The sequence below is a fragment of the Sciurus carolinensis genome, chromosome 4 (assembly GCF_902686445.1).
Source record: "Sciurus carolinensis chromosome 4, mSciCar1.2, whole genome shotgun sequence".
Classification (NCBI taxonomy): domain Eukaryota; kingdom Metazoa; phylum Chordata; class Mammalia; order Rodentia; family Sciuridae; genus Sciurus; species Sciurus carolinensis.
Genome location: NC_062216.1, coordinates 106,660,324 through 106,672,579, shown reverse-complemented (window position 1 = coordinate 106,672,579; position 12,256 = coordinate 106,660,324). Strand labels below are relative to the sequence as shown.

General features: G+C 33.8%; 1 protein-coding gene across 4 annotated transcripts in view; it reads left to right on the top strand.

Annotated features, from left to right (window-relative positions):
- Scaf11 (SR-related CTD associated factor 11) overlaps positions 1-10,172 on the top strand; it is a 77,557-nt gene extending 67,385 nt beyond the window's left edge. For 2 of the 4 annotated variants that reach the window (XM_047548551.1, XM_047548554.1), the window contains 6 exons: positions 1,915-2,021; positions 3,459-6,134; positions 6,881-7,224; positions 8,437-8,655; positions 9,006-9,125; positions 9,386-10,172. In XM_047548551.1, coding sequence (XP_047404507.1) covers positions 1,915-2,021; positions 3,459-6,134; positions 6,881-7,224; positions 8,437-8,655; positions 9,006-9,125; positions 9,386-9,532 — 3,613 coding nt within the window. In that variant the 3' untranslated portion in view covers positions 9,533-10,172. The remainder of the gene's footprint in view (positions 1-1,914; positions 2,022-3,458; positions 6,135-6,880; positions 7,225-8,436; positions 8,656-9,005; positions 9,126-9,385) is intronic. The other 2 variants (XM_047548552.1, XM_047548553.1) reach the window with 2 other exon arrangements.
- Positions 10,173-12,256: the final 2,084 nt, after the last annotated feature.

The window sequence follows — 12,256 nt, the reverse complement described above, 5'->3', positions numbered from 1 at the left end:
CATATTTGATAGTTATCTTCGTGAGGAAATTTTGTGTAAGTTAAACTTAGATGTTTTAAATGTCTAATGAAGGTTGCAATTTAATGGATTCCTTGGCAAGTAAAGAATTCTTCATCTATTTAGTAAATAGAGATATTTATATGCTAGAATCATTTAAAAGGGAACAGGATCAGACTAGTAAGATTCATTAATAATAAAAGCATGTAGATTTGTCATCTTTCCTCTATACTCTTTTACCATTTCAGTCTTACCAATAGTCTGCTGAATTGTTTAAATATATTTCCTTTTCAAAAATGTTCTTCTAGATGACTATTTCAAGTGCCTAGTCTATTCCGGCATTTATGATTTTTATAATCTGTTTCTTTGTTTTTAGTTTAGGTCCTGAAGCTACTAGTACAGTTCCAGATACATACGACATACATATATCAAGCTCCTACATACAGTTTAAGGACTTTGCCTGAGTTTTATATTTATTTCCTATAACATATTATGACTTTATTTTATCTGTCACTGTAAGATAGTTCTGTGTAGGGCCTTTATTCTCCAGGAATGATGATGGCACATAAATAGAAATAAAATTAGGAAGTTCAAATACGTATGCTCTGAAAGCTTTCTTTATAGTTACATATTTTTGTACATATACAAGTTGCATATTGCTTTTCCAAAGTTTTTTCTCTTTAGAATCTCATCTGATTATGAGTAAGATAGTTTTTCGTTAGGAGAACTAAGTTGAATATAGATGAATAAGAAAAAGGAACTTGAGAAGTGGATTGGATTTAAGTGGAGAAAACTGGAGTAGGGTGCATGTCTTAACTGGTCCATAGGGATACTGAGAACTTTGAAGAGCCATTGTCCTCACATCAAGGATTTGTAATAGAGGAATAAAATTTAATTTACTAGTTGTGTGGAAGAGGAAGAATGGTGCAGAGGAACTTTCTGGAAAAATAGAAATGTTCTGTTTCTTGACTGGGCTTGTGGTTATACAGATTCTTTGGTAGAAAGTCACCAGACTCTACACTTAAGATCTGTGCATCTTATTTTATATTGTAATACTTCCAAGTTTATTTTTAGAGTGGCCAGGAGAAACAAAAACTAAAACAATCTTGATAAATATCATACTATAATGATACATGCATATGTTTACAGCAGCACAATTCACAATAGCCAAACTATAGAAATAGCCTAGGTGTTCATTAACAGATGAGTGGTTAAGGAAAATGGTGTAGACATACACAAAGGAGTTTTAGTTCAGCCATAAAGAAAAATGAAATTATGTCATTTGTAGGAGCATGGTAGAACCAATTATGTTAAATGAAATAAGCCAAACTCTGAAGGTCATAGGTCATGTTCTTTCTTGTATGTGGAAGCTAGAGAGGAAAATAAAGAAAGTTGGGGGTGAGGGATCTCTCAAGGAAACCAAAGGAAGATCAGTAGAGTAGAGGAAAGGGAACAAGGGGAGGTAGGAGGGGAAGGAATGGAGAAACTCTGGGAAATGATATTAGCCAAATTATATTGTTGTAGTATGTGCATGTGTGAATATGTAACATGCAATCCCAACATTATGTACAACTATAGTGTGCCAATAAAAATACGGAAAAATGTTAACAATATTAAATTACTTGAAAGAGAAGTATCTGCTTGTACTTGGTTGCTTTCATCTCTTTACATTCATTTAACAGGAAAAAAAAAAAAAAACATGCAAACATGCTTTTCAATGTTTTTTCTTTGCAGCCAATTGGTAGCCAGCTTTGGGCAATGAATAATCTTGAATTTAGATTTTTAGTTACTTGGGAAAAAAAGTTTATGCACTGTATTTTAGTATTGCTAACCAGATTTGGAGAATTAGTTTTAATTGCTGGTCTAATTTTATAAACAATTTAAACACAAATGTCTTTATTTGTTTTGAATTTTCAGAATTGGTTTTATACCTTGGGATATTGAAACAGAAGTTCTTCCTCTCATATCTTCTGTGTTGCCAAGAACTATTTTTCCAACAAGTACCATATCTTTAGAAAATTTTGGTAAAGTTTGTGAAACTTTTTTGTATTTTAAAAAATTATTATTAGCTTCTTCCAATTTTATAGGAATCTGAGTATTAATGACTTAAGTAAGTTATAATAACCTCAGATATTTATATAAATTGGACAATGACTTGATTTGAAAATCATTCCAACTTAGAGTGTAAATATGCATGTAAATATGTACACTGTATGTCTGTATACATACATATCTGTATGAATGCATTCAGATTACACACAATGGGCCATTCAGCCATTAAAAGGAAGGAAATCCTGTCATTTGCAAAAACATGGGTGAATTTGGAAGACATTATACCAGGTGAAATAAACTGGTACAGAAAGACAAATACCATGTGATTTTACTCACGTGGTATCTAACAGTTTATTTCATTGAAGTTGAAGAATAGAATGTGGTTTTCAGGAGATGGGGTGGTAGTTGGGGGTGGGACTGGGGAGATATTGCTTAAGGATCCAAAATTTGAGTTGGGAGGAGTAAATTTAAGAGACCTAGAGTATAACATGGGGACTGTAGTTAATAATATATTATAATCTTTCAAAATGCTAAGAGTAGTTATGAAGTATTTTCAGCGCAATAATAATAACTGCAATAATGTATAGTTAATTAGCTAGATTTAGTCATCCCCTAGTGTACATATACTTGAAAATATTGTGTTCTACACAGTAAACACGTACATCTTTATCTGTCAATTAAACAAAAACAAAAATTTGAACCAGGCTGGGTGTGATGGCATATGCCTGAAATCTCAGCTTTTTGGGAGGCTGAGGCAAGAGAATTACAAGTTCAAGGCCAGCCTGGGCAACTTGGACCCTTTCTCAAAATAAAATAAAAAGGGCTAGAAATGTGTCTCACTAGTAGAATTCTTGCCTCACATGTGTGGTGAGACTCTGGATTCAATCCCTAGTACTGGAGGAAAGAAAAAAAAAAATGGTTCCAACTACAAAATCCATTTTAGAATTTTTTGAAATTACAACTCCAGACTTTGGGGAACAAAGAAGTCTCCTTTCTTTTTAGGGCTTTTGTATCTAAACCATAGATCTTTAGAAGTAGCATATGTTAATATTTGTGAAGCAGTAGTCTGAGTCTTTGTGTACTTATTGCTAACTTGATAATTCTTCTTTTTGCCTAGATAGTAACAGTTCATTAAACTAATAGCAGGTACCCACCTAAACATTTTACTTTTTCCCCCTTATAAAGTTGCCCATATGGATTCAAGTGCAGTTATAGCTTATTTCTATAGCATTTACCAAAAGCTGATGAAATCCTGTATTACTCGGATGTTAGTAACTATGTACTTATTTAGAATTTGATTCATAAGTAATTTTTCACTGTATTGCCCTTTCTCATACTAAAATTAACTTAAGCCAAACTTACTGTCATTTTTTGAAATACTTTTTAAATTTTGTTTCCTATCATATCAGGTACTTTTTGCAAGGGATACACATTAACACATACCCAGGAAGGGGAAGAAAAGAAGCAGACTTCTGGTACATCAAATACTAGAGGATCAAGACGAAAACCTGCAACAGCAACTCCTACAAGGAGATCTACACGTAATACAAGAGCTGAGACTGTCAATCAGTCTCAGAGATCCCCAGTATCAAGTAATTCTGGGTGTGATACCCCAGGTAACAGTAAGCCTTCTGTAAGTGTTTCCTCTCCAGCTGAGTCAGAAAAGCAAAGACAAGCTCCAAAACGGAAGCCTATAAGAAGAGGAAGAAAACCACCTATACTGAAAAAGAAACTCCGGAGTTCTATACCTCCCCCTGAAAAATCATCTTCTAGTGATTCAGTAGAGGAAGAAACAGCAGAATCTGACACACCACCTGTGTTAGAGAAAGAGCAACAATCAGATGTAGAAAGTAGTAACATTTGTTCTGTGCAGACAGATATAGAAAATCAGTCTGCTAATGGTTTGAAAAGCTGCAGTGAACAAATAGAGGAAAGTGAGGAACATAGCAAGCATCATGATGTAGAGCAAAAAGAACCATATTCTGAATCTACTCAAGATCTTCCTGTGCTAGTTGGAGAGAAAGAAGAAAATAAACTTGAGAGTACAAATACAGAAGCCAAGGTTTTGTGTTTAGAAAGTGAGCTTTCTAAAGACATTTTTGAAAAAGGAAGTGATCCTTTGGAAAATCAAGATCAGATATCTGAATCTTCAGAATCAGAGGTAAAGGTAGTTGTATGTTCAGATCATCCTCTAAGTGATTTTCTTAAATGTTCAAGATCTGAAATTGAAATACACCAACCTGTCTCTAGTCCCCTAGGTGACAAGTCTGAGAATGCAGAGTCAGTGGTTAATAAAGATATAGTAGAAGGTTCTGTAGAAGGAATTATTGATCATGATTCTTCAGTAAAAACAGAAGAGATTGTAGAGAGCCCCAAGTTAGAATCTTCAGATGGTGAAATCATACAAACAGCAGACGTGAAATCTTTTGAGAGTGCAGAGGTTCAGTTACTTACACATGTTGACAATGAAGATGCAGTAATAGCTGCAACATGTGATACTGCACAAAATGAAAAGTTGGATAACATTCAAGACTCTGAAAACAATTTATTAAAAAATGACATTAATACCAAATTGGACAAATCTTTAGAAGAACATACTGAATCTGTGGTTGAACTTCCCAGATCTCTAGAGTTGCCCAACACAGACATAGAGCAGATACAGAAACATTTCAGTGAGGATGATAATGAAATGATACCCATGGAGTGTGATTCATTTTGCAGTGACCAAAATGAATCTGAAATTGAATCATCTGTAAATGCTGATACTAAAAAATTAAATGAAAATTCTGTGGCACACAGTTCTGAAAATATACCATCTTCTGATTCTGTAAATGAAAAGGTTGAAACTATGTCTCAGCTATCTGAAAGCCCAATAGATATAACAGATAAAGTCAAAAAACCTCGTACTCGGAGATCAAGATTTCATTCTCCATCTACAACGTGGTCTCCCAACAAAGACCCTACACAAGAAAAGAAGCGGTCTCAGTCTCCATCTCCCAAAAGAGATACCAGAAAAGAAAGCAGGAAGTCTCGATCACCATCTCCTAAGAAAGAATCTGCTAGAGGACGGAAAAAATCTCGTTCTCAGTCCCCCAAAAAGGATATGACAAGAGAAAGGAGGCATTCTCAGTCTCCAAAAAGAGAGAGTGCCAGGGAAGGCAGAAGATCTGAATCATTGTCCCCCAAAAGAGATATTTCTAGAGAGAACCAAAGATCACAGTCAAGAGTGAAAGATTCCTCCTCAAGAGAAAAATCGAGGTCCCAGAGCAGAGAAAGAGAAAATGATGGGCAGAGGAGAGAACGTGATAGAGAAAGGAGAACTAGACGGTGGTCCAGGTCCAGATCTCGTTCTAGGTCACCATTACGGTCTAGAACAAAAAGTAAAAGTTCATCGTTTAGTAGAAATGAAAGAGATAACTACTCTCCCCGGTGGAAGGAAAGATGGACAAATGATGGTTGGAGATGTCCACGAGGAAATGATAGGTATAGAAGGAATGACCCAGAGAAGCAAAATGAAAATACTAGAAAAGAAAAAAATGACATCAATTCAGATGTTGATGATCCCAATTCTGACAAACATAGAAATGACTGTCCCAGTTGGGTAACTGAAAAAATTAATTCTGGGCCTGATCCAAGGACCAGAAATTCAGAAAAGTTGAAAGATTCCCACTGGGAAGAAAATAGAAATGAAAATTCAGGGAATTCTTGGAACAAAAACTTTGGTTCAGGTTGGATGTCAAACCGTGGTAGAGGTAACCGTGGCAGAGGCACTTACAGAGGTAGTTTTGCCTACACAGATCAGAATGAAAATAGGTGGCAAAACCGAAAACCCCTCTCAGGGAACTCAAATAGTTCAGGGAATGATTCTTTCAAGTATATGGAACAGCCACCCTATAAGCGAAAAAGTGAGCAAGAGTTCTCATTTGATACACCAGCAGATAGATCAGGATGGACATCTGCATCTAGTTGGGCTGTGAGAAAGACTTTGCCAGCAGATGTACAAAACTATTATTCACGACGAGGGAGGAATTCTTCAGGTCCACAGTCTGGATGGATGAGACAAGAAGAGGAAACAACTGAACAGGGTAACATATTGTTTACTTACTGAGAGTATTTTACTTGAAGAAAGAGGTTATAAATGTAGTATTTGTATGAATTGAAATGATCTTTATTTGTAGTTTTTATAATGTTAAACTGAACCCTAGTTGTTTACAAGTCATTTTGCATTACACAAATATACATATATACATACATACATATGTCAGTATTACTTTTTAAACCCCACACATTCTCCAAATCTTGCCATTTGCTAATGTCTTAAATATATTATGTAGTGCTGCTACATAGAAGTGTTTGGAAGGTTCCTATGTAGAAATTAACTTCTGTTAACATTTATTTCAAATGTGTACACTTGAATTTTTATTGATCATTGTTCTCATACAAATCAGTCACTTTTCTAATATTTATCATTCCTTGGTTTTCTTGTGAAGAACATGAAAGAAAAAACCTGTTCAAAATATTAAAAATTAACCTTACTTGTAATTTAGTAATCAATTTTTGTATGACCTTTTTTAACTAGTAAGCTTGAATTACTGATTCTTCACTAATGTTCATGTATGTTATTATGTGAACTTATTCTTAAGAATAATTTTGAACATTTTCTCTTAGTTACAGAACCATTCTGCATTATTTTAGACATGACAGGATTAAATAATTAGATTGGTTTTGGTGTTCTTGAGTCTTGCTATTTAATTTTACTGTAATCGTTGGTTCTTTGCTTCTCTGAAGAAATTTGTAACTTTTTTTTCACAAGCCTTTTTTCTTTTAATAGATTCTAACCTAAAAGACCAAACAAACCAACAAGTTGATGGTTCTCAGCTACCTATAAATATGATGCAACCACAAATGAACGTAATTCAGCAACAAATGAATGCACACCAGCCTATGAATATCTTCCCATATCCAATGGGTGTTCATGCCCCTTTGATGAACATCCAACGCAATCCATTTAACATTCATCCTCAGCTACCCTTGCATCTCCACACAGGAGTGCCTCTCATGCAGGTAGCTGCTCCTACCAGTGTAACTCAGGGACTGCCACCACCACCACCCCCTCCCCCGCCATCCCAACAAGTCAGCTACCTTGCTTCACAGCCAGATGGAAAGCAGTTGCAGGTATGTTTTTAGCAACTCAAGTTTAATCAACATAAATATTATATATCAACATTATAAATATTTTAACTTTTAGGGGCAAATGTTCAAGAAAGGACTTCTTGGCATCCAGAAAAAAAATTTTATTGCTAATAAACCTTCATAATCCCTTTTTTCTTTATCCTTTTCAACACTGCTGCCACCAACCCCCAATAGGAAAATTAATTGAACATGCAAAATACATGTATGCTATTATTTCTATTCAACAGGGTTTTTTTGTCAGATTAAGAAGACTAAGTAATGCCAGTCGTGGTGGTGCATGCCTGTAATTCCATTATTCAGGAGGTTGAAGCAGGAGGAGTGCAAATTTGGGGATATATCTCAGTGGTATTGCTTGCCTAGCATGCACAAGATCCTAGATTCAATTTCCAATACTGCCAAGGGGTGGGAAATGAGACCAAAATGTGAGTCAAACTAGCATAGAGTGGAGGGTGCTTTAAGGTGTTTCCCTATTTTAATTGAATTTTTGGGACAGGGTGGTGGAAATTAGTGATTCCTACGATAAGGCTTTATTGCCATGTTTGGACAAATGCTAGATAAGCTATTTATTACCCATTATCATCTGTGTTTCATTTTCATGAATTTACTATGCTAAAAAGAAAGAAATGCCTTTATGAGAGAAAATTTGAATAATTTTGGATTGCATTGCTTATAGTTTTATATCTACCTTAGAAATTTTAGAATCATGACAATAAGATTTATTTGGAAGAGTAGAGAAGTGGCATTTTAGAGTTTGGGTTCTTAATATCTTTTTCTGTGAACTCAGACTGTAGGCCATTTAACATCACTGCCTCATTTTCTTCAGTCCTTAAAGTAGGGACATTTACTTTAATTAATATTTCTAAAGACTCTTGCAGGAAAGATATAACTCTTTAAATACTGTTTTTCTCATTTATTTATGTTGCCATGAGAACATTGTAATACACATACATAATTTAAGTCATCAGAATGTTATTCGTTTTTCTTGAAACAGCTCTTTATATATATTTATATGTACATATAAATATATATATATAAATGATCTGAAATACGCATTTCTCATATTTTGAATCTTTTTGTGTTTAAGTACTTAAGGTTGAATCATTTTGTGTTTTTTAATGTTTTTTCTAATACATGACTCATAGATTTCTTTTGAATACAAGTAATCCATTAACTGATGATAACTCTTTAAAACAGGGTATTCCTAGTGCTTCTCATGTAGGTAATAACATGAGTACACCAGTCTTACCTGCTCCGACAGCAGCCCCAGGAAATATGGAAACAGTTCAGGGACCAAGTTCTGGTAATACTTCGTCATCAAGTCACAGCAAAACCTCTAATGCTGCTGTAAAATTGGCAGAAAGCAAAGTAAGTGTTACAGTGGAAGCCAGCGCAGATAGCTCGAAGACAGACAAGGCAAGTTCAAAGTTGAGAGCAACCTACATAAATCTGTATATGATAAAGATGAAAAAAAAATTAGTTGTCTATTGTGCAGTGGTGAAGGGAAATTATAATTAGTAGTCTTAAATTCCATTATTACTTAATGGAATGTGTTGATGCTTAGTGAATTACTGGTAATATTACATAATTATTTTATCAATATTTGATACATGCATAAGTAAATAATTGTTTTGTGTTTGTTACCCTAATATTTTAAGTACTTTTGTAAAAATGTCAGTGTGCAGTATTTTCAATTTTACATTCTTAAATAAATTTTTGAAAGTATGTGATTGGTAGATAATAATTATACATTTTCTTCTCATCAGAAATTGCAAATTCAAGAAAAAGCAGCACAGGAGGTAAAATTGGCCATTAAGCCATTTTATCAAAATAAAGATATCACCAAGGAAGAATATAAAGAGATTGTACGGAAAGCAGTAGATAAAGTAAGTTATAGCTTTAGTGATGATTCTGGGCATATTGTTTTGAACCACCTCTATTAAAATAATAGAGGAATGCTTAATTTTAATTAATAAAAGCTAGCTCCTACTAATTCTTGTCTGCTTTTTTACCTTTTGAATAAGTTCATGTGAGAGATGTGACATGAAAGTTACTGTCTCTCTGTGGTTATTTGTTTTCACAAAACTTTCCATCTTGCTTTAATCCCTTTAAGCATGAAAAAAGTTTTCCTCCCCTTTTCTCTTAGGTTTGTCATAGTAAGAGTGGAGAAGTAAATTCTACCAAGGTGGCAAATCTGGTTAAAGCCTATGTAGACAAATACAAATATTCACGGAAGGGGAGCCAAAAGAAAACTCTGGAGGAACCTGTGTCTGCTGAAAAAAACATAGGCTGAAATGGGGAGCTCTATAAAGGACATTGTCAAGATATCTGCAAAGTGCAATTTCAACATGTACCATTAACTGAAAATCATACATAACTGTGACTGAAATTTGGTTTTGATAAAATTATTTTTTTTAATGTAGGATATAATGTTTTGTTCTAAATAAATATAGTTCTGCACTGCAACTTCTATATCCAACCCCTCACCCTCAAATAAAGCAAATTCATGGGAGAGAAAGGGTTTAAAGGAATTGTGCATTTTTACTAGGACTGTGTTATAGTGTGGATACTGGAAGATGTACAGCTTTTTGATTAGAATAATGGAGTGCATAGATTAGAAACTTCTAAGTGCACTGGTTTTGGAAGATATATATATATAATACATTTATTCTGTCAGACTAAAAAATAAAGTATGATCTTTATGACTTTCCCCCTTAATTATAGAAAGTTAAATAATGTATCACCATGAAAAATATTTCTAATATTAAACAGAACATACCAATTGCAGGGTTCCGAATGTGTATTTTTAAAGCACATATCTGAATAAATTGCTTAGATAGAAAACAAATTATCACATAAGTAAAATTTAGTGTTCAAAACTTTGAGACACTCTTTATCTGTTGTATCGCCAAATAAAGGTTATGCTGCTTGTTTTTCTTTTGTGCCTTTTTTCTTCTCCAGTTGAGATAAAGCAGTTTGATTTGTTAGGTACAACTTTGGCAGTCCAAGGCTTTGTTGAATTTAGAAGACCAATTTGAAAAAAGTGTTGATTTTATAGGAATTATGTTCCTTTGTAATATCATCTATCCACCAGAGATGATAAATTATTTGTGACAACTGGAGAATTTCTCTTAAGTGGTGACCCTCCCTTCTTTGGGATAAAGGTAGAATTACAAGATGCACTTAGTAGCTTCAGGTTGTGGCTTATTTGTCTAATCACTGATAAAATTCTTTTCACATTTAAGAAATCCTCAAATGCTTTATAGTGAATGAAGTGTTGATTTATTCTGTGATCATATGATGGCTATTAGCCATGTTGCGAAATTGTAAACATTGAAACCTGTGTTTGACAAAGGAAGAGGAAAATGAAGTAATGGAGTTTTGAATAGCCTTTCAGGGACTATGAATTTTGTTACTTTTTTTTTAAAGTACTAGATTATGTTAATTTTTAATAAAGGTAAGTTTAAAATGTTTATAGTGCCATTTTTTAAATTGGCATCTTGAAAGAAAAATGACTGCTTTCTGTGATAAATTTTCATTCCAGTAACAGTTTTCAGTAGATACCAAATAATTGGAAAGGTATTCAGATGTTAGTGTACATGTAGGCCTCTAGTGAGACCCTTTTACTAGCTAAACTAGTAAGAGCAATACTCTGTAGAACTGTGTTTTTCTAACGTTAAGATGATCTGTTTTTCAGTTTTTTGTGCATAATACTTTCCTGGTGCTAGCTTTGATAGGCAAAATATTTGGAAATGTTGGCCCCCATATTGATTGTGCTAGTTAGTTTTGTTAGGTTATGATTGTAATTCTAAAAATATTTCCAAGCAGTTTTTGATCTTCATTCTACATTTCTGGGCATTTGTAATATAGTATTTTAATTACATATATATTTTTAATTCAAGTTTGTGTTTAGATTATGATGGGGAAAGAAGTTTGGAAGTATTTCTTCTAATAAAATATTAAGAAAGTTTCAAATATCAATGTACACCTCCTCAGTTGTTTCAGTTTAGAACTTCGTCAAACAATGGTATGAACTTGCAATCTGAGTTCACACTGAAAATTTTGTGGCACATTGTTGTGCCTGAGCTGGTTAAATCATGCAATGCATGCTTTCCCTGCATTTTATCTTGGTGACATTTGGGAACTGGGTAACATTTTATAGTTTGCTTTATGCCATTGGACTTTTGCAAACAAGTAAAATGAAGTTTTGAAGAAAGTTAGGTGATGTGGGGAATAGCTAAAGCCTCATACCTTTGGTGGAACTCTCATGAAGTATTCCCACCATTCTTGAAAATAACAAGTGTGTGTTCCATATCTGGTTGGGGCACTGATTAGACTACATTTAAAATAAGGAAGAATGTTACTGGGTGAGAATTTAAACTTTTAAAATTTTTAAATGTTTCAAGAATGAATTAGAAAATGCATGTTCTGTGTTAAAAGATATACATTTCTTTAACATTTCCCCCCCCCCCTTTTTTTTTTTCAGAAACTCACATTAATTTTGCTTGTGCACAAGCTTAACAAAAAACAATTTATGGGGTTACAGATTCCTCTTTTCCTTTATTAAGATTTACTGTTGACTTGATTTTTGGGACTTTGGTCCCTGTTACTTAGACTCAGAGTGACTGATGTTTTAGGCTATAGAGATGCCTAGAATTTTGAAACGAATAGTAGTTATCCATTATTTTAACATTCCAAAAGTTTTGTGATTTTGTTGTTGTTCTGGTGATCACCACATTTTTCTCCATTACCTTCCTTTAAATAGCCACACTGCATACTGCTTGAATGTTACATCTAAAAGATGTTGCTTCAGAAGCACCGTGGTTGCCCCAGGGTCTGAGACATTGTAGTATGAGGTTGGAGTGCTGTCTGCCCAAACAATACTCTTTAACAAATATGTAGTGTGTAATATTTTCTAATAAATTCTTTTGATAAACAAAGTAGTGTCTTCACCATTTTATTAAGTTTCCTGGGAAATGATTACTTTTACTTCATTATAACCCTCTTTCCAAGCATG